At 42.0% G+C, this 22,925-nt stretch overlaps 1 protein-coding gene and 1 long non-coding RNA gene across 6 annotated transcripts; one reads left to right on the forward strand and one right to left on the reverse strand.

The window, feature by feature from the left end:
- Positions 1 to 150: 150 nt before the first annotated feature.
- Positions 151 to 7,936, reverse strand: LOC139570210 (uncharacterized). Of its 3 annotated transcripts, XR_011674029.1 has the most exons (5): positions 2,801 to 7,936; positions 2,272 to 2,357; positions 1,026 to 1,166; positions 859 to 939; positions 151 to 723 (listed from the first exon to the last, which is right to left on the reverse strand). It is a non-coding gene; the product is annotated as an uncharacterized lncRNA (long non-coding RNA). The 3 variants fall into 3 exon arrangements; XR_011674030.1 differs by lacking the exon at positions 1,026 to 1,166 and having other exon boundaries at positions 7,350 to 7,936; XR_011674028.1 differs by lacking the exon at positions 1,026 to 1,166.
- A 1,738-nt stretch (positions 7,937 to 9,674) lies between these two features.
- Positions 9,675 to 21,841, forward strand: LOC139570211 (progranulin-like). Of its 3 annotated transcripts, none has more exons than XM_071391884.1 (17): positions 9,675 to 9,829; positions 10,026 to 10,085; positions 10,936 to 11,076; positions 11,225 to 11,362; positions 11,562 to 11,675; positions 13,522 to 13,657; positions 14,057 to 14,169; positions 14,701 to 14,830; positions 16,206 to 16,297; positions 16,434 to 16,593; positions 16,788 to 16,885; positions 17,149 to 17,400; positions 17,709 to 17,945; positions 18,258 to 18,527; positions 19,280 to 19,513; positions 19,626 to 19,883; positions 20,262 to 21,841. In XM_071391884.1, the coding sequence occupies exons 2-17, from the start codon at positions 10,083 to 10,085 to the stop codon at positions 20,409 to 20,411; spliced, it is 2,526 nt and encodes an 841-aa protein (XP_071247985.1). In that variant the 5' UTR covers positions 9,675 to 9,829; positions 10,026 to 10,082; the 3' UTR covers positions 20,412 to 21,841. The 3 variants fall into 3 exon arrangements, with proteins under 3 accessions (XP_071247985.1, XP_071247982.1, XP_071247984.1); XM_071391881.1 differs by having other exon boundaries at positions 9,680 to 9,829; positions 10,060 to 10,085; XM_071391883.1 differs by having other exon boundaries at positions 9,680 to 9,829; positions 10,060 to 10,085; positions 14,060 to 14,169.
- The last annotated feature ends 1,084 nt before the right edge of the window (positions 21,842 to 22,925 follow it).

Genomic DNA, 22,925 nt, shown 5'->3' on the forward strand with positions numbered 1-22,925 from the left:
AACCTTTTGTGGGAAACCCTATAAGTTCTTTGAAGAACCCCTTACAATGGTTCCTCGAATAACCTTTTGGGGTTCATTTTTTAAAACTCCCTGTCCACCCTCCCTCCATTATGAAAAAATATTGTAATAATAATAACAATATTGACAATATTGATTTAAATAATTCATTGTTTATTTAGTGGCACCACAAATGTGAATTAATATTTACAAAACAAGCAAAACACATTACAAAATTGCAACATTTCTGCAGACATGTCAGACCATAATAAATAATACATTTACTTTGTATAGTGCTTTTCATTACATTTTATTTTCAATAAAGTAATGTACAATAAAAACAACATACATGAAAAATGAATCATAGGTAAACTAACAATATTGTAGACTTGATGCTAAATACAGATTTTTTAGCTTTAATGTGTGTGTCCAACAACCACTTAGTTATGTTAGGAAGTTTGCCATCTTTATGACTGGCCCTGGTAACTTCACCCCAACTTCTCTTATCCCCAGAACACAGTAACTTAAGAACATAAGTATTTTTCTGACATTTTTGGGAAATTTAACGGAAAATAAAAAAATACAGCCATAACAGAGCCCCAAGTCCCATGGGGAGGTCCTCTAGGGCATGGAAGTTCTCCCCAGCAAAGGCCAGCGTGATTTCACTCTCATGGTGAAATGGATTTCCGCCGATGTGCAGTAAGTGGGAGTGGGAAGTGGTGAAATCTGTGTCAACAACAGTAAGAAAAGATGAATACACATACAATCAACAAAGAACATAACAAATGTTCAGCTGTTGTTTTATATAAGCATGAACACCTATTGTTTATGAAGAAACAGTTAATTTGTGCATAAGCATACCTTGTCACAGACAATAAAGGCCACTCGGGTCCTCATTGAAGAGGTAGGGCAAGAGCAGGATTGATGCTGTGGTCCCGAGTCCTAGTAAAGGAAAGCAATGATCTTACTACACTTGCTAATTTTATTACAAAATACATTAGAGAAATGGAAGGAATAAGAGCAAATACCTCTTCTGTATTGTACTTCAGGGACTGTCAAAATAGCAGGATGATGTCCTCACCCATGCCTCGCCTCTCTACCTACGCTAGTCCTTGAATTATCTTTTTGTCTATATCCATTCCATGGACTTGATTCATTTCTGAGAAGATCTGAAAAGATCATTTGCACACATTTGTATGCTAATAGATTTCAGTTTGTATTGACTGCTATGTAGGTTAAATGTACACTTCAAATGCTGCATTTAACCTACCAGAGTGATGGCTTTAACAGTGACCTTTCTATTGAATTTCAAAGATGGTGGTAAAAAACACTGGTTGGTTTCTTCATTGTATTTTCTTCTACCAGATCTTTTGTGTTATATTCTCCTACATTCAATTCACATTTCCACAAACTTCAAAGCGTTTCCTTTCAAATGGTACCAATAATATGCATATTCATGCTTCAGGGCCTGAGCTACAGGCAATTAGATTTGGGTATGTAATTTAGGTGAAAATTTAAAAAAAGGACCTATCCCTAATAAAGAAACATAAACATCTTTTTTAGAAACATTTTGTAATGTTTAAGAAAATAATGATAATATACAAATATTATCACACAATAACAGAAAAACATCACATAAAGTTAAGTTTGTTAACAAACATTAAATAAGAAATACAAATTCAGATCTTTGCATAGTGAGATATACAATTACAATAAATCAAATAAAAAAAGACAATAAATAACATAAACAAATATTGGAAAGCTGCAACAGCTCGACTGAACATTTAGTCCACTTTTTATGGAAAGTTTTCCAGGTGATACCGTCGCCTGGAACTCAAGCCTAACCTAGTCCTGACAGGCCACGCAGATATAATTGTCACGCCCTGAACTGTTTCACCCGTCCCTGTGATTGTCTTAACCCCCTCCAGGTGTCGCTTATTTTCTCCAGCGTATTTATCCCTGTGTTTCCTGTCTCTCTGTGCCAGTTCGTCATGTATGTTTAGTCAAGTCAACCAGCGTGGTTTTCCCCGTACTCCTTTTCTATTCTCTTTTGCTAGTCCTCCCGGTTTTGACCCCTGCCTGACTCTGGACTACTTTTCCGCCTGCCTGATCATCCTGCCTGCCCTGACCTTGATTCTGCCTACCCTTCAGTCCCTATTGGACTCTGAACTGGTTTTGACCTTTTGCCTGTACACGACCATTCTCTTGCCTACCCCTTTGGATTAATAAACATTGTAAGACTTCAACCATCTGCCTCCTGTGTCTGCGTCTCACCTTGTGTCATGATAATAATCCTCTATTGATGGGATGGTTTTCATACAGGACTGGTGGAACCATCATGGGCAGCGGTCACAACCAACCTGAAATGTATGATGAAAATTGTTAATATATTTAAAACATTAAATACATTTTCTTGAATTACAATTATTTCATTATCAGACAGGGCGGATGATACTACCTCTACAAATATTACTGCTTATACAAATTCGTACTCCTAAAAATTCCTTTAGAAGTGAGCAAGCAATTACCCTCATTACTGTCCACCTCCCCACAGAAGTGGCACAGTTGGCTCAGGTCATCCCGCAAAACATAATGTCACGTAGTCTATATCTTTACATATATTTTTCTGAGCAAACAGGGAACAGGGAACCAGGGAATAGTATAGGTTTCTTGTAACATAATTATTTAAATACATGTGTTTTAGTGGCCATCTAGTCAGAAGTTGGATCAAAGATAACCTTGAAAGATCCATATAAATGTTTGTTTTTTTCTACAAATATATTAAATTAGAAGTTGAATATACCAGTGTTTTGGAGGAGAGTGACTGCTATTTCTTCTCTCATGATGTTAACATCTTTGTCCGTATTTGAAAAGACTATCGACGACTCCTTCAGAACACATTCAGCAAACTGGGGAAAAAATTTGATGGGCATTTCAGTTTTCCCCAACAAAATGATGTTACACTTAAGATTCTAATTCGCAGGTATACAACGACACAGCTATAATATAATTTGACAGTTCTGTTTTGCCTTTTAGTCAGTATACTTTCAGTAGGTTAATTGTACATTACTTATACTCTCATACTTTCTTTCAAGGCAAAGACCCCAAAAGAAGTAGCATCTTGTTGGCATGGGTGAGGAAGGGTACCACATGCCCATCTGGAGATATTACACCCCTTCTCTCTCAGGAATGATCTGAACATAAACTAAGGGAAAAAAAGAAACGTCCTCTCACTGTCAACTGCGTTTATTTTCATCAAACTTAACATGTGTAAATATTTGTATGAACACAATATTCAACAATTTGTTGAATGTGACTAACAGAAATTGAATAATGTGTCCCTGAACAAAGGGGGGGAGGGTCAATATCAAAAGTAACAGTCAGTATCTGGTGTGGCCACCAGCTGCATTAAGTACTGCAGTGCATCTCCTCCTCATGGACTGCATCAGATTTGCCAGTTATTGCTGTCAGATGTTAGCCCACTCTTCCACCAAGGCACCTGCAAGTTCCCGGACATTTCTGGGGGAAATGGCCCAAGCCCTCACCCTCCGATCCAACAGGTCCCAGATGTGCTCAATGGAATTGAGATCCGGGCTCTTCACTGTCCATGGCAGAACACTGACATTCCTGCCTTGCAGGAAATTTACGCACCAAACGAGCAGTATGGCTGGTGGCATTGTCATGGTGGAGGGACATGTCAGGATGAGCCTGCAGGAAGGGTACCACATGAGGGAGGAGGATGTCTTCCCTGTAACGCACAGCGTTGAGATTGCCTGCAATGACAACAAGGTCAGTCCGATGAGACACACCGCCCCAGACCATGACGGACCCTCCACCTCCAAATCGATCCCGCTCCAGAGTACAGGCCTCGGTGTAACGCTCATTCCTTCGACAATAAACGCGAATCCGACCATCACCCCTGCTGAGACAAAACTGCGACTCGTCAGTGAAGAGCACTTTTTGCCAGTCCTGTCTGGTCCAGCGACGGTGGGTTTGTGCCCATAGGCGACGTTGTTGCCGGTGATGTCTGGTGAGGACCTGCCTTACAACAGGCCTACAAGCCTCAGTGCAGCCTCTCTCAGCCTATTGCGGACAGTCTAAGCACTGATGGAGGGATTGTGCGTTCCTGGTGTAACTCGGGCAGTTGTTGTTGCCATCCTGTACCTGTTCCGCAGGTGTGATGTTCAGATGTACCGATCCTGTGCAGGTGTTGTTACACATGGTCTGCCACTGTGAGGATGATCAGCTGTCCGTCCTGTCTCCCTGTAGCCCTGTCTTAGGCGTCTCACAGTACAAAAATGGCAATTTATTGCCTTGGCCACATCTGCAGTCCTCAAGCCTCCTTGCAGCATGCCTAAGGCACGTTCACACAGATGAGCAGGGACCCTGGGCATCTTTCTTTTGGTGTTTTTCAGAGTCAGTAGAAAGGCTTCTTTAGTGTCCTAAGTTTTCATAACTGTGACCTTAATTGTCTACCGTCTGTAAGCTGTTAGTGTTTAAACAACCATTCCACAGGTGCATGTTGATTAATTGTTTATGGTTCATTGAACAAGCATGGGAAACCGTGTTTAAACCCTTTACAATGAAGATCTGTGAAGTTATTAGGATTTTAACGAATTATCTTTGAAAGACAGGGTCATGAAAAAGGGGCGTTTCTTTTTTTGCTGAGTTTATATGTTATTAATAAAAGTACCGCATTTTGAAACACTTTATTGATTACAATATAGAGATTAATAACTGAGGGGAATCTGAGAATGCAGGGATTCCAGCAGGGTGTGAGTTGAAGTCAAATCTGGAGCTGACAAGGGCTGGAATGTAAATGACATGTGATCATCTGGGATTATCTAACATCTGAGAATGGGCAGGCATTCCCTCGGATGAAGAGCATCTCCGTGTTGCTGATTATGTGCTGTCATCCAGGTGGAAATGTCACCTGCATATCTGATGTAGGAAAAGAGATAAGAGATAAATTGAGTGTCCTGTGAATATGTTTATGTATGTGTACTGTACATGTGTGTGTATGTGTATGTGTATCTTGGTATATATATATTTTATTTTAATTTCTATTATTATTATCATTATTGTGTTTTGTGGTTGAGGGGTGGGGAGAGGTTGATGGGGATGGTAGTGCTGGGGGTGTCCTATTGAGTGCGAAGGGACCTATTGGGGGAGGGATTCTTCATGGAGGCACATTCAGTCATAGTTTTGTTTGTTATATTATTATGCATTTATAAAAAAAAATCTTATTTGGTTTCTAATATTATAACAGTTTACTGTGATTATGGATATGCACTCATGTTGACTTATATATTTGAACTTTCTTTTTCGCCCAGAGTACACATTTTTGATTTATTACTGTTAATATTATTGTTATTATTACTAATGTACCTACATTCTTAAAAACGAAATCAGAAAAAGTCTAAAAGAATGTAGGAAAAGCCATAAGAGGGAAAAGCACAATGGGATGGGGGATTGAGGAATGGGTAGAGAGAACAGTAGAGGGCTCTGAAAACTATTATTGCTGAAATAACTACTTCCTTTTGTGATTAGAGTCTAATACCTCCTGTGGCACACATCAGAGGACATGATAGGTCACCAAAAATGATTCTGAAGTATGCCAGGCCTTGCAATTCCAAGATAGAAAATTGCGTTTTACGAAATCCCCCCCCCCCTTCTAATTTCCTTAATTTTGTGGCTAGAGTCAAAAACTTTATGTGGCACACACTACTGGTCAACGTGAAATATCAAAATTATTCAGAAGTGTGCCAGGCCTTGCAGTCCCAAGATAGAAGTGGGGGGAATTTCAGCAGGCAAAAAAATAGCCTTGCCTAAACCCCCCCTCCTTCTAATTTCCTTAATTGTGTGGTCATATACTTTCTGTGGCAGACATCAGAGTCAAATACTTTCTATAGAACAAAATGCACGTCAGGATAGGCAACCGAAATTAATAATTAATGTATGTGTGTTATATTAAACATAGAGAAGGGAGTAAAATGTAGGCAAGCTATAAACATTTCAGAACAACTACTAGTCGAATAAGACATGGGCGAGATGACGAATTCTGGCAAAGAGATTTATTTATAGACTAACACACTTGAAACAAATAACCAAACCGAAAACTGCAGACATTACTAGCGATCAAACCAAAATAAAAAATCTAATGAAACGCAGCCTAACTTGATCAGAAATCTCAACTAGCAAGCAAGTCGCAGCAATGAAGTCGCAGCAATGAAGATTTGAGTGCGTGCGTGTTCAAGCAAGTTGCAGCAATGACAAATTGAGTGAGTGCGCGTTAACGCGAGGGGGGATTCTGGCAGGGGGGAGCTTTTCGGCACAACACCGGCTTTCGAATATTTACGCAAATTCTTCTGAACTATAGCTATAGTAACGTTATGGAAGCTATTCACAGAAGACCATAATTATCTTTGTTATTCATTAGTATTTAATATTATTATATCAATTATTTCAATACATATTCAGAGCCAAACATCAACCCAACTTTCCTTTTTAACTGTTGTCACATTCAAACTTGGCACGAGCGTTTTCAGGTGCAATTGTGAATTTCCCGGAAGAACTCCATTAACAATGGGGGTTCCTCGATTAACCCCAACTCCTAAGAAGCTCTTTGAAGAACCTTTTGGGGCTGTTTTTCATTGCCAAGAACCCTAAAGTTCTTCGGGGATCTTTGAGGATCTTAGAAGAACTCCAGTTGAACCCCTAATTTTTAGAGTGTAAGCTAACATATTTAATTATTTTAAGATGGTTATACCATGGATCATTTAGCTATTTGATTTTGAATTGTAGGACTCCTTTAGGTATATACATTTTTTGGGATAATTTTTAAATTTAGCCCATAGAAACGCATTGAATAACACATTCATAAATGGCAACAAAAAAAAGACAGTCAAAATGAAAAAGGTTTTGAAGTGTCTGTCTTATATCTAGGACATATAAGAACACTCATGGTCTAAACATATAGATTCAATGGTTGTAAAGATGGGTAGAGGTCTGTCTGTAATAAAGAGATGCTCTGATTTTTTCACCCCACAATCCAAAAAGCAAGTTCTGAGAGGCTCTAGTTTTGTCTTATCTTGATTATTATCCAGTCGTGTGGTCGAGTGCTGCAAGGAAAGACCTAGTTAAGCTGCAGCTGGCCCAGAACAGAGCGGCATGTCTTGCTCTTCATTGTAATCAGAGGGCTGATATACATACTATGCATGCCAGTCTCTCTTGGCTAAGAGTTGAGGAGAGACTAACTGCATCACTTCTTCTTTTTATAAGAAACATTCATGTGTTGAAAATCCCAAATTGTTTGCAATCAACATACACACAGCTCTGACACACACACTTACCCCACCAGACATGCCACCAGGGGTCTTTTCACAGTCCACAAATTCAAGAAAGCCTACAGTATTATATAGAGCCATTGTTGCATGGAACTCCGCTCCATCTCATATTGCTCAAATAAACAGCAAACCTATTTTCAAAAAACAGATAAAGCAACACCTCACGGCACAACACCTCTCCCCTAATTGACCTAGATAGTTTGTGTGCAGTGGTATAAAGTACTACTTAAGTCGTTTTTTGCGGTATCTGTACTTTAACTATTTATATTTTTCACAACGTTTACTTTAACTTCACTACATTGCACCTTGCACTCCTTGTAAACAACGTCACTTTTAGAAACTTTGGCAAAGGGTCACGTCTCTGTGCCGGCAGTTAGCTACTGTACCTAGCCAGCTAGCTATTGGCTAGACAGGTGGCTACAGGTGCGTTCACTCACCACCTGAATTCGTAACAAATTCTTGCAAACTCCGCCTGCCTCAACACACACACGTTACGCTCAGTGGTTTATTTTATTGAAATGCGAGCTGTTAGAAGCTTTTTAAAACTATTTTGGGTGTTCTCGATTCTCTTTCTGCCAGTAAGGGGGGAGGACTTCGATAGCGGAGCGGAAACGGAAGTAACGAACCATACACCTAACCAGTGATTGGTCAGAAATCAGCTGTAGGCAAAGACTGGGCGCGTTCCAGGTCATTTTTTAATATGCAGATGACACAGCTGTTGTGGATTTGCTTCTCCACCCAGACCAAGTCTCTCTTCAAGGTTTTGACAGAGAAATTGCAAAATTCGTCTAGTGGCGCGTAGATAACTTTCTTGAAATAAACGCCCGTCTCTCTTCAAGGTTTTGACAGAGAAATTGCAAAATTCGTCCAGTGGCGCGTAGATAACTTTCTTGAAATAACCGCTGACATAACAAAAGAGATGGAAATGGATTTCAGAAGGAACAACACCACTAACCCCTACGAAGATCAATAGGGAATCAGTCATTAGAGTGACCACATATAAGTAGCTGGGAATCTAAATAGACAATAAACTGAAATTCAATGACTGTGCCTTTGCAAAGATAAAGAAATTGCAACAGAGAATGTTTTTTTAATGTCGACCGCCACATCTTACAAATGTTCTATAAATCTGTGCTGTAGAGTGTGCTGTCCTTTGGTCTGATTTGCGTGTTTGGAAACATGCGAGTGCAAGACCTAGTCAAGCTTCAGCACTTGATTAAGACGACTGGAAGGATAATTAGCATAGATCAAGAATCAGCCACCAACCTGTACACAAAACTCATCCTCCTAAAACTTAAAAGCATTTTACAGGACAGTACTCATCCCCTGCACTCAAAATTCAGTCACAGCAGCAGGCAGACAAGGGGAAAGAGACCTTTTCAAAAGAAAATTAAAACAGATAGATATGGGGACTCTTTTATTTCAACAGCCATTAGGCTGTATAATACATCGTCTGTTGGTCCCTCGAGTATACACCATAATGCACGTTCACTTTAAGTGTATAGCTGTGGCACTTTGATTGGATTCTGTTGTGTAGTTTCTGTGTTTTCATGTTTTATGTGCTGTCTTTTTGAGCACATAACCCAATGAATTTCCCCCTGGTGGAATAATAAAATTGATCTGAATCTGTGGTTGCTGGCACGTATAGGGTTGAATCACCAGCATTCCTTGACACACAGGCTTTGTTTAATGCCAGTGGCAGGTCATTGGTAAATAGAAAAGAGTAGAGGGCCAAGAGAGCTGTCCTGCGATACACCACATTTGACATGTTTAACATTAGAGAAGCTTCCATAAAATAAAACCTTCTGTTTTCTATTATATAGATAGCTCTGAATCCATGATATGACAGAGGTTAAAAAGTCATAACACATTAAATCTGTAGAATGTCGGCCCAGTTCCATCTCGCTCCAAACTCTCCCACTGCCAGTCACTGGGCTTCCTCTCCTCACTATATTTGGTGGGGAATGGACATCCCAAACTGATGCTTCAGATTTATACATGTGGTGAAACGTGTATCTTCGTTCTATCTGTGTTATTCCTGTACCAATCTGGTACGGTTTAATCAACGCTTGGTTAGTTACAGTATTGACAAATATATTTAACAATAATGTATTATATTGATGTAGTTCCTTACTGAGAAGTCAGTTCTACAGGTTCTCCAACTTTGAGAGAAAAATATGACAGTTAATGGGCGGTTCCGATGCTTAGACGTTGCTGACGCCTAACAGATCTTACAACGCCTGGATAGGTATTTTAACTATCAGCTAACCACATCATATGTTGTAGCCATTTGTCAGTTGGTTGTTGCGTCGCCTCGCTCCCCAGTAGGGCGACTGATAACGATTTGGAACCAGGCCCATGGTCACACGGTGCGCGTATCTTGTTTTCAGAAAAAAGCCGAAGTCACCCCAGACCGCATAATACTCCAACGTCGCTTCGAATGAATGATAATTTAACAAGTTTGAACTTGTACATCGCACACGAAGGTAGATGACACATTTCATACATTTTGTCGGGCGTCACGCCTGACCAATTTAATTTTCTTAACTTGCTAGCTAATATGCTACTAGCCACTGCCAGCTATCTAACGTTCGCTAGCGACAACTGTCAGCTCTGTCATTCATTGTTGTTGTGATCGTCTGATAATGGCGTACTGTTGCTCTTGTTTTCTTTCATCTTTAGAAGGCTAACTTATATGACGATATTCCCTCATAAGCCCTCTTCTCAGACTCTCTGGCAATGGTAAGAGATTCCCCTCCAACACTGTTGAGACTAAATTAAAAGCATTGTAGTAGTAGTATTAAAATCAAGTGTTTTATTAGTCACATGCGCTGAATACAACTGGTGTAGACCTTAAAGTGAAATGCATACTTACGAGCCCCTAACCAACAATTAAGTTTAAATGAAAAATAAATAAGAAGAAATAAAATTAACAAGTAATTAAATAGCAGCAGTAAAATAACAATAGCGAGACTATATACAGGGGGGGGGGTACCGTGCGGGGGGCACCGGTTAGTCGAGGTAATATGTCATATGTGTGATTGCTTGGTTAAATGAGGTTACTGCAGGACATATTGGCGGTCCAGCAGACCCCGCTTTGAACACCATAGTATTAAATAAGCATTATAGCTTAGTTAGTTAGCAAGCTACAGTACTTATTTGGAATGAGTTGGATGTGCTAAAAGTCCATTCTGATAACATTTTAGCAATCATGTTTCTCGAAATGGCTGACTAGGCTACAGTGAGTGAGTGAAGTAGTCCATTTCAGGTTCATAAGTCCCCAGATGACATACTAGCTATTGCGGTTTTGTGTAGATAAAGACTTAAAGATTGTAGTTTAAATGTTCTAGTGTGATCCAGCACACACAAATATTTGCCTGGAAAGGACATGAACCTCAGAGCAAATGTATGGAGTTAAGCACAGACTTCTGCATTCCTAATGTGGGTGAACCCATTAGGTTTACAGCTGAAACATTGATCACCCTGTGCACAACGTTATTCACCACCACCCACCTATTGACATAGCATCATCAAACAAATGAAGAAATATGTCTCAAGCACACAGTCTTAGGTTTTCTTAATCTCTCCTCAGACTGTGCAGATAGGGGTGGCGTGTCTGGCTCTGCTAGGCCTGACCTCAGCCCTGATTTGTCCCGATGGTGGGATGTGTGCAGAGGGGAACACCTGCTGCAAGACGCCCAGCGGGGGATATGGCTGCTGTCCACTACCGAATGTAAGTGACTAGTCTCTGGTCTAAAGTTTGTGTATGTGATTGCTTGATTAAATGAGGTTACTGCAGGACATATTGATGGTCCAGCAGACCCCGCTTTGAATCGTACCCATAGTGTGAAACATGACGCTGTTTTGAATCCCGTCTCCAGGCTCAGTGCTGCTCGGACCACCTGCATTGCTGTTATGAGGGGACAGTGTGTGATTTAGTGCACTCCAAGTGCCTTAATAAAACCGTCTCTCTGCCGTGGGTCAGAAGAGTTCCTGCCAAACGCCTAATCGGCCCTCTGGTAAAGGGAATACAACGATATCCATATATCTGTGTATTTCTGTCTATTATAATCTATTGTGTCTGTTTTGTTTAATATAGATTAGATGTGTTCATTTTATCAAGCCTATTCATTCATGGTAATTCACTTTGTTGCCTGAATAAATGTAACGCATGTTTCAAACTCATTCATTGATATGCGTTGCCTGTCACTCCTTTAGATGCTGGAGGGAGTGAAGGCAGTCATTTGTCCCGACGGCGAGGCCGAGTGTCCAGACGACACTACCTGCTGTGAACTCCCAGGCGGTTCCTGGGGCTGCTGTCCCCTGGCCAAGGTACGTTACATACTTTTCCATAAGGCCTATTCCATATTTGGAAGTCCTCATTGGGTGACATTCCGAGAGTATAAAATTGCATTGATCAAAAATCTGTAGGTTAATAATACCATAGTGTTTTGTATATTTTAGTGCTGTCAAAATGAGGCCCCTTGCATTTAACTGCTGCCTCAGGACCATTCTTTCTTCCTGTGGTCGTACAATATTCACCTGGAACAACCACTGTAATGTGTGGAAACAATGTTTCAGTTGATTCTGCAACCGTCAACACTGCGCACTAAAATACCCGAGGGACCTTTATTGAAATAATTGATTCATCTGCACATTCTAAGTTCCTCTGGTCTTCTTGAGCATGATAATAAAATGGTAAGCTTGGCTTCAGCTATTAACAGAGTAAGCCTTTGTTTAGAAAGTGACTTGACCTGACTACTAGGCAGCAGATTAGACATAGTTAATGAAGCTAGTCCCAGTGACGGCTGGAGGGGTTTTTCACTAAGCAGAATGAAGGACCTGGCTAGAATACGCGAAAATTGAATATGTTTTTAAAAACTTTTTCTATAGTATTTGCAAAAGCGGGCACACTGACCCTTGCCTTGTGAAATAATCCCTTGGTCTCTGAATTTTGATGGTAAATATTTGATTGTAATGGTTAACACTCCAGAACGGGGGAAAAATGCTACTTCGGCCTAGGATATTAATACTTTGAAAACGTGCTTGTGCCAGTTGGCAAGTGTATTTGAGTTGACTTGGGTGTGCATATACACAGAGATGGGCAGTCGGCCTATTTCTTTTAGCTACATGTATTTGAAATATTTATTTTAATTAATTTTGAGTATTTAGTCATATGTATTTGAAAGTCTTGAAAAACAAATCACCATGGTATCTGGAACAAGATGCTTCAGAGAATGGTATTTTGTATTTCAAAATACTTTTCTACCATTTTATTTAGAATTTTTATATAGCGGTTCACAGTTTTGTGACCCTATGTCAACTCGCCCCCACGTTTCTGAGGCAGGGCGCCCTGGAATGGGTTCGCTCAGAGAGAGGGGCCCAAGCCCTGGATCACTTTTTGAGGATGTTCCAGTGTTTCAATACAATGGGTTTGATGTGACCGGCACATAGCCCCACATTTGGGTATGGAGTACAGACTATTTTGTTCTTGTTTCAATTAGTGCCAGTGAATGGGCTTTGACTTTCAGTCTCTCTAGCACGGGTATTTGTCTGTTCAATGACACTCTTATCATACACGCGCTGCAGGAACCTGGTGCGCATATCATTAGCTTTGTGCTCGAAATCTATGTCTTTACTACAGTTATGTAGGCATCTTAGGAATTGACCCACCGTTATGTTCCGCTTAAGGAGTACCGGATGGTTACTGGTTGCGTGGTAAAGTGTATTCCTACTCTACCATCTCCCGCAAGCCGCAAACTCCAACTTGTTTTCTTTATTTTTGTGAATTGTAAGATCCAAGAAGTCTATTTTCTACCGACTTCTCTCTGCTGTAAATTTGAGATTGAGGTCAGACAAGTTAATATAAGAAATTAAGGAGAGCATCAGTACCGCTCCATACCAGTAGGATGTCGTCTATGTATTTTTTCTGAAGAGCGACGTTCTGAAAATATGGGTTAAATTAAGGCCTCCTTCCAGTGTACCATAATACATTCGCATAGTGAATGCAGCTCACATTGTTGTACCCCGAATCTGTTGGTGGAAACTGCTTGCATATTGGAAGTAATTTGATGTGAGGGCAAGCTCTTCTTTTTGTCATTGATAAGCTCCTTTCCTTTGTTTGCTGAAGCGTGAATGCCCACCTGAACGCATTCTAAACCTTGTCTTCTCTCTCAAGGCGGTGTGCTGTGAGGACAAGATGCACTGCTGTCCAGAGGGCACCAAATGTGACCTAGCCCACTCCAAGTGTGTGTCGCCCACCCTGGACACGTTCCCTATGAGGGAGAAAGTGCCTGCAAGGAAGAGGCAGACAGGTACTACCTAGGATAGGATAAAGTAATACTCCTACCCCCCCCTCCCCCTTAAAAGAGTTAGATGCACTATTGTAAAGTGGTTGTTCCACTGGATATCATAAGGTGAATGCACCAATTTGTAAGTCGCTCTGGATAAGAGCGTCTGCTAAATGACTTAAATGTAAATGTAAATGTAGGTACTGAAGGGACAGACAGAAATAAACTGCAAGATTATCAGGAAGTTGTTGTTGAATTATGTTCCAGGGTTGTGTTCATTAGGGCACACAAAGGAAAACTTAAAAAATAAATTCCCTTTTTTGTTTATTAATTGGAAAAGTCCCTAGTCCCTTCCTTTTTCAGTCTGTTTTCTTCAATTTGGTGCCTAATGAACACAACACAGTTCTCTTCCTGGTGTCTCAGTAGCTGTGGTTGGACAAGCAGTGACCTGCCCAGGTGGTAAGAGCCAGTGCCCAGACGGAACCACATGTTGCCTACTGGCCAGTGGAGACTTTGGCTGCTGCCCCTACCCTGAGGTGAGTGGAGCTGGGGCTGGTGCTGGGTCATTTAAGCAATAAGGCACGAGGAGGTGTGGTATATGGCTAATATACCACAGCTAAGGGTTGTTCTTAGCACGACGCAACGCTGAGTGTCTGGATTACAGCCCTTAGCCGTGGTATATTGGCCAAATACCACAAACCCCCAAAGTGCTGTAATGCTAGTATAAACTGGTTACCAATGTAATCAGAGCAGTAAAAATAAATGTTTTGTCATACCCGTTGTATATGGTCTGATATACCACGGCTGTCAGCCAATCGATTTCAGGGCTCAAACCACCTAGTTTTTAATACAGAGTAGATCCTGGGTCACACAATCTTAAGCCATTTTGTTCAGCTGTGTGTTGCACAATGTGTGTTACACACAGGCGGATGTGTAGTAACTGTCAGTCACATATGTCTTAGCCTAAGAAAAAGTGTTTCAATGTGAGGAAAGTGTAGCTAAAGGGAGATGTAGAGATTGAACATTTCAAAACTGATATACTGTCTTAAATCATGTGTTCTGTACAGGGTGTGTGCTGTACTGACAAACTCCACTGTTGCCCTGGCAACACAACCTGTGACCTGGAGCATGAGATGTGCACTTCCCCCAATACACGGACTCCATTGGCCAAGAAGATCCCTGCAATCCCCAACGATGGTGAGGCACCAACCACTTCTCACCCTAATCCCTGGCTACTGGGATGTTACTAATTGAGTTTGTAGTGTAAGCGTGTAACTTTCCAGTGGAATGAGGGGTTACAGTGGATTCTGAAAATATTCAGACCCCTTCACTTTTTCCACATTTTGTTACGTTACAGCATTCTAAAATTGATTAAATATAATTAAAAAATCCTCGTCAATCTACACACAATACCCCATAATGAAAAGGCGAAAACAGGTTTAAATTTTTTGGGCAAATTTAATACAAATTACAAAAAGAAATACGTTATTTACATAATTATTCAGACCCTTTGTTATGAGACTCGAAATTGAGCTCAGGGGCATCCTGTTTCCATTGATCATCCTTGATGTTTCTACAACTTGATTGAAGTCCACCTGTGCTAAATTCAATTGATTGGACATGATTTTGAAAGGCACACACCTGTCTGTATAAGGTCTCACAGTTGACAGTGCATGTCAGAGCAAAAACAAGGCCATGAGGGTGAAGGAATTGTCCGTAAAGCTCCGAGACAGGATTGTGTCGAGGCACAGATCTGGGGAAGGGTACCAAAACATTTATGCAGCGTTGATGGTCCCCAAGAACACCGTGGCATCATTTTTAAAAGGAAGAAGTTTGGAACCACCAAGACTCTTCCTAGAGCTGGCCGCCCGGCCAAACTGAGCAATCGGGAGAACGGCCTTGGTGTGGGAGGTGACCAAGAACCCGATAGTCACTCTGACAGAGCTCCAGAGTTCCTCTGTGGAGATGGGAGAACCTTCCAAAAGGACAGCCATCTCCGCAGCACTCCACCAATCAGCCTTTATGGTAAAGTGGCCGGACGGAAGCCACTCCTAAGTAAAAGGCACATGACAGCCCGGTTGGAGTTTGCCAAAAGACATCTAAAGGACGCAGACCATGAGAAACAAGATTCTCTGGACTGATGAAACCAAAATTGAACTCTTTGGCCTGAAAGCCAAGCGTCACGTCTGGAGGAAACCTGGCACCATCCCTACGGTGAAGCATGGTGGTGGCAGCATCATGATGTGGGGATGTTTTTCAGCGCCAGGGACTGGGAGACTAGTCAGGATCGAGGGAAAGATGAACGGAGCAAAGCACAGCGATATCCTCGCTGAAAACCTGCTCCAGAGCTCTCATGACCTCAGACTGGGGCGAAGGTTCACCTTCCAACAGGACAACGATTTCTACAGGCTGTAACGTAACACAATGTGGAAAAGTGAAGGGGTCTGAATACTTTCTCGAATGCACTGTATGTGGTCCTTTTTGAATTCTGTGCTCTTGTAAGAAAATATCACAATTATTTTGAGTTTCTGTTGTTATACAATATTTTTTTAAATGTGCATCTTTCTTTTAGTGGATTGCCCAGACAAGTTGTCATTGTGTCCTGACGACACCACTTGTTGCCTGAAGGGGAATGGGAGCTATGGCTGCTGCCCTATGCCCAGTGTGAGTACTATGCTCTGAGCCCAGTGACTCACCACCATAATCAGCTGCAAGGAAATGCGTCAGCTGTTGTAGAATTTAGCTGGAAGAAGTAGGATTATTTTAGTTTAGCCAGATTGCTCTTTCTCTTTCTCCGCAGGCTGTGTGCTGTTCAGATCACCTCCACTGCTGTCCAGAGGGCACTACCTGTGACCTGGGACAGGGCACCTGTGTGTCTAAACACGACCAAACCCCCATGGCTGTCAAAATCCCCGCCACATTGACCACTTCATCCCTACAGAGCAGAGGCCCGAGACAAAGTTAGACATCAAACATTAGCACATGATGTTAACATCAATTTGCAACCGACTATCCAAGTCGGGCTATTCAAGATAGACGACTGCATAGTGACCAATGGAATGAAAGTTTATATTTGGGCAGATCTGTTGCTATTCTGCATCTCGCCAGAGGTGTCAAATCCATACGTTAACATGTGAAGGTCTGTGTCCTCCAGTCAATGCTGTGCCCTGCAACGACTCTGTGGCCTGTGCCGATGGGAGTACGTGCTGTAAATCACTAGATGGAGAATGGGTCTGCTGCCCCCTGCCCAAGGTACTGTATGTGTGTGTGAGAGAGTCAGTCAGTCAAAATTCCTATCACACTTGACAGTACAGCTCAGCCCTTGAGACTCACGTGATTATGAAATCTTGCGTAATTCCCTTTATTCATGTTGCCAAGTGTTGCCTTTTCTTTTACGGTCGGTGGGGTTAAATTTGTCTTGCAGCGTTAAAGATATGCAAACAGAAACGCTATATAAACTGTGGACTCTTCTGCACCAGCGAACCCCACACTGATTCCTTTGAGCTCCCCCATAGGCTGTGTGTTGTGATGACCATCTCCACTGCTGCCCCCACGGGACCATCTGTAACCTGGCAGAGAGTACGTGTGATGACCCCTCCTCGGGCTCTGCCCTGGTTCCCATGCTGGACAAGGTGCCTGCCTTCAGCTATGTGTCGGAGGAGGAGCCGCTGCCCAACAGCAAATGTGACGAGTCCACATCGTGCCCGGGCCAATCCACGTGCTGCAAGACCACCACGGGAAACTGGGCCTGCTGCCCCCTGCCCAATGTACGGCCATTTCCACATATACCCCCATTGACTTGTTCCTTGCTAAGTTAAGGGTCTAACCTTTAGGCAACTTTACCTAAGGTTGAATCTGATTTGAATGATGTCGATGTTAAATTCTACTCTGGAAGTAACTAGACATGAAATTCAATTTCTCGACTAATTGAAAACCACAACTGTCCCTGTACATGAGTAGTCTTTTATTCCAGTCATCTCAGTAAGTCATTTAATTAAATTTGAGGCAAATAAGCATCACGTTTTAGCCTAACTTATCTCAGTAATAACAAGCCTGTGCGTTCTGTGTCCTTCAGGCGATGTGTTGCAACGACCACCTCCACTGCTGCCCCCACGGCACCGTGTGTAACCTGGAGGCCAGTACCTGTGATGATCCCTCAGGCTTCACCATGCCGTGGGTCACCAAGGTGCCAGCCCTCCCCACCCAGACACCACTGGCCACTGAGAAGTGTGACGAACAGACCATGTGCCCCAGGGGCACCACCTGCTGCAGGCAGAACTCGGGACAGTCGGCATGCTGTCCTCTACCTCATGTGAGTTTAACTTTCTCCCATTCAATGACTCCCTTCATAGAGACTGAGATGAATTGAAGAGTTGTGTATAATTCTGGAGAAACATTGTTTTTCGACTTCAGGCCCAGGGTGTGTGTTACAGAAGCGTCCTAAGCTGACATATCTTATGTTTTCTCACTTTAAGACACTAGATACTGTAGATCAGGGCCAATATTCATAGTGTCTCAACATGCCTACTCTTTATGAATACCGGCGCAGATTTGTTGTGGTTACAAAACAAGGTGCTCTTAACTAGAAGTTCCGCATTGAAATAATGTTATTGTTGCCCCTTAGGCGGTGTGCTGCGACGACCACGAGCACTGCTGCCCTAAAGGCTACACGTGTAACGTGGCCGAACAGACCTGTGACAAGCCCGGGCTCCTCAGCCGGCCCTGGGTCCCCAAGCTGCCAGGCCTGCCACTGCACAGAGGGCTTCCCCAGGCCAGTGCCCCCTCCGTCCACCCAGCCAAGAACATGTGTGACCCTCACACCAGCTGCCCCAAAGATACCACCTGCTGCTTCATGAAAAAGACTGGCAAGTGGGGGTGCTGCCCCTTACCCAAGGTAAGGAGTTTGCCACAGGTAAAGGATCCATAGTAACCTCAGCAACATTTCAAAATACGATTATTTATGATGAACAAGGCAATTGGAAGTTGTCACTATTTTACATAACAGAAAATTACCACATGTTGAAATTATGAAAATAGTATTTCGGGTTACTCACTCATCTTTACTCCTTGTGGAGCGTACGGCCCAATTCAAAAAATTCTCAGACTCCAGTCACCCAAGTCATGACCTGTTTTCTCTGCTTCCGCACGGCAAGTGGTACCGGAGCGCCAAGTCTAGGACCAAAATGCTCCTTAACAGCTTTTACCCCCAAGCCATAAGACTGCTGAACAATTAATCAAATGGTCACTGGACTATTTACATTGCCCCCCAACATTTGTTTTTACACTGCTGCTACTCACTGTTTATTATCTATGCATAGTCACTTCAGCCCTACCTACACGTACAAATTACCTCGACTAACCTGTACCCCCGCACATTGACTCGGTACCGCTACCCCCTATAAATAGCCTCGTTGTTATTTTGTTACTTTTTATAATTTTTTACTTTAGTTTATTTGGTAAATATTTTCTTAACTCTTTCTTGAACTGCACTGTTGGTTACGGGCTTGTAAGTAAGCATTTCATGGTAAGGTCTACACTTGTATTCGGCACACGTGACAAAGTTTGAATTGAAATGACGTGGTGAAATGGTGATTATACGGTAGTAATCTCTGTATGACCTCAGTGTAAGGTTCTCCTCCTCCCCAGGCGGTGTGCTGTACCGACGGAGACCACTGCTGCCCCAGCGGCTACAGCTGTGACGACCAAAAGACCTGCTGCACTAAGGGCCGCCTGACCATCCCCTGGTACCGCAAGGAGAAGGCCCTGACTGTGGGAGCCATGTTGAAAGATGTCAAGTGTGACAACAATAGCAGCTGTGCCTCTGGGACCACCTGCTGCAAGCTGCCCACAGGAGAATGGGGCTGCTGTCCTCTGGTCAAGGTGCGTCTCCATTGACTTTCTGTGATAATGGGTTGGATTTATATAGTACACACACTTTGTCTAATTGGGACACTTTCCTTCTCTCTTTCTCTTTATTTCCCTCTATCCGCAGGCTGTTTGCTGTACAGACCATGAGCACTGCTGCCCACAGGGCTACAGCTGCAACATGCAGACTGGGACCTGTGAGAAACCGGTAGAGGGTGTTCTCCCCCATATGATTCCCCAGACAAAGGTGGCAGAGTCCCAGCAGAGAGCAGCGGAGACGGGGCTAGATGTGAAGTGTGACGGTGCTGGAGAGTACAGCTGTCCCAAACTGCAGACATGCTGCAAGACCTCCCCCACAGAATGGGCCTGCTGCCCCGAATCAAAGGTAGCGACACGGCGTCTTTGAAAATTAACTTGACATATGTAACTTTGGATTTTGACCGTAAGTGCCATTCAACTTTTTATACAACGTTCTGCCCATTTAGGCGGTAACATGCCCGTCAATTCTAGTGAATAGGCCGCGCATACGTTCCAATATGTGGCCGGTAAATGCATAAAAAAACAACATGCTTACATGGCCCTGTCACTTCCATTGATTGTTAGCTTGTTGTGGCTAAAGTTTGCTGACGTTTGTGGAGGTTGTTTAAAGAGAACCTAACCATGGATTACAGTTTCTCCTGACCCATAGACTACTTTCAGGGTGAGGAACCATCTAACATCAAGTTGAAAAATCTACTCCTTTAAACTTGCTTTCTCTTCACAGGCAGTATGCTGCGCAGATGCCAAGCACTGCTGCCCCATGGGATACACATGTCACCTAGGGCAGGGAGGCTGCTCCCAGCAGGCTGAGTTGACCTGGGATATTTTCTTCACTCACAACAAAAAGAGAGACTTTGTTCCTTTTGGACTCTGAGCCAATCAGAATGCATTGATCTGGTCTCTGTGCCAATCAGGAGCAGCACTGATCTGATGTTCCGCCCTCCAGCACACTTACTAACCTACAGAACATGCCATAAGAGGAACATGACCTTATGGACAAGGGACTGAAGATTTAGTATTTTTCTATCTATTTTTTCCCCCTTTTTTTTTCGTGATTTTATTTGGTTTTCAATTGGGGTAGAACCAGGAAGTAGAAATGTTTGAAAATTCAGCATCTCTACCCAACGTCCATCCAGAAGTGTTTTAAGATTTTTATGCAGCTAGCTTCTCCGTTTATCCTTAATGTCTTTTAGATTTACGTTTAGTTACTACTGCCCCATATCATGCCATTTTCTCTATGCAAATGAGAAACATGAATGTATTATAGCCTCTTGTTGGAACTATCACTCTAAGCCTGCTTTGAGACGTATCAAAAATTAATTTGTATACCAAACTCTTAAGAACACAGCTACATAGTATAAGAAAGCTGATTTTCATGTTTTGTTGATGCAGGGCACAACCTAGCATTAGTAAGTGACTGTCAGTATCGCCTGGAAGTACTTATATAGCCATTGATCAGCCGACAGTGTTAATGTAATTGAAAATTTTTCTCGATTTTATGTATGTTTTGGCTGCTGGTTCTTTACTTTCTGTGAAGTGAGGATCGAGATGGATGGTCCAACCTCTGACAGTTTTCTGAATGCTGTCACTCAAACCCGTCAAGTCATAGACATTTTCTTAAATGTGTAATTTCTATTTATCTATATACATCTTTATAATCATATAGTTGGAATACATTACAATCATATGCATACAATGTATTTAAAGCAAAATGTTTTTAATCAGTCATTTTATCTTGATGTCATAATACTTATTGTTGATCACTATTGTGATCAATACAAATGATCATAAATAACCTTATTTAAACAGGATTGTGCCCATAGAGATCTTATTAAACGATTCTAATTCCTAATTCTATGGTTGGGCCTTTTTTGATTTTCAGTATAAGAATTACTGGTAAACCCCAGTTAAATTATTTCCTCATGAAATTTGTGGTGCTTTTACAAAAGTGACAGACTTCCCTATTTCATAGTACGTCTAGTTCATAGGAAGTATGTATGATTGTTTTGCACAATGTTAGTTGATATCAAAATGTACACAAATCTACACCAAACACTCTGTTATTTCTTTTAATAAAAAGAATTAATTCCTTTTAAAAGATTTTATCTCTTTGAAGAGAGGGTGAATTTGTGTCCCTGATAAGTGTATGCAAACTGAGGTGAAATATATTTTTTAAATATATATCGTTTACGTTTGAAAAACAACCATTTTGGGTGTATTTGTGGCATTGTAGGGCGGCGCACATTTGGCACAGCGTCGTCCGGGTTTGGCTGTCATTATAAATAAAAATGTGTTCTTAACTGACATGCCTAGTTTTATTTTTTTATTATTGTGATTTTGTACTATATATAACTCCATTGGGGACTAGTCCTTTTCCAGTCATTCATGTGTGAATGGATTATCTGACATACTTTACATTTGTGTGCTTGAATTTAGACATAAGTCATATTTCCTGAGCTGTACTGTAGGACAATTGCATTTTAGTCCTTTAGCAGATGCTTTTATCCAGAGCGACTTACATGAGCAATTAGGGTTAAGTGCCTTGCTCAAGGGCACATCAAACGATTTTTCACCTAGTCAGCTCAGGGATTTTAAACATCGACCTTTCACTACTGGCCCAACGCACTTAACCGCTAGGCTACCTGACGCCCCAATAATAAGCAATGTGTGAGTCATATTTTTGCCTGAACCTTGGAGTGTATGGTTCATAGAGATTCCCAAGGAAAGGACACCTCACTTCCTATGCACTTCTCCCCTCTCCCTTTACACAGAGGTCTGTATATAATGACAAGATGCTCATGTCTCCGCTCTAACAATGGGAATCGTCCCGAAGACGGAAAGGCAGGTGACAAGCTTAGGTCCAAAATAAGCCCATAGAAACGCATTATGTTTATTTGCTTTCCCCCTTATCCTTTTCCCCCTTAGAAGTTGTTATGACGACCAATGAAAACAAGAGGTGTGAGTAGCAAGCAGAGGCATGAAGAGAGTAACAGAAGCCTTGACCCTGCCCTGGCACATCACAGCTGGTGAGATGTGTCCCAGTTACCAGTGGACACAGCCAGGCTTGGCTCTGGTGCTCTCTGCTGGCAGCTAAGAGCCATGGACTAATCAGCCTCAGTGGAGGGCACGGGTAGAGAGAACGAGGTTTAACTCCAATGAGGCACGTCCGCACTATAATGCTCTGGCCCATGGCCCCTTTGGCTTTTTACAACCCTTTGTTGTATTTGCCCAATGGACACGATTGTAAAAGGGCCACAAGTCCAAGGTTTCCAGTCATTTCAATTCATGATTGAAGAATACGGTTCATACATTTTGTACCGTAATTAGATAAAGTACAACTGTACCACTTTGTCATGAATGGTTAGAAACAGAATTGAATTTGAGCACC

Source organism: Salvelinus alpinus, chromosome 3, assembly GCF_045679555.1.
Source record: "Salvelinus alpinus chromosome 3, SLU_Salpinus.1, whole genome shotgun sequence".
NCBI lineage: Eukaryota > Metazoa > Chordata > Actinopteri > Salmoniformes > Salmonidae > Salvelinus > Salvelinus alpinus.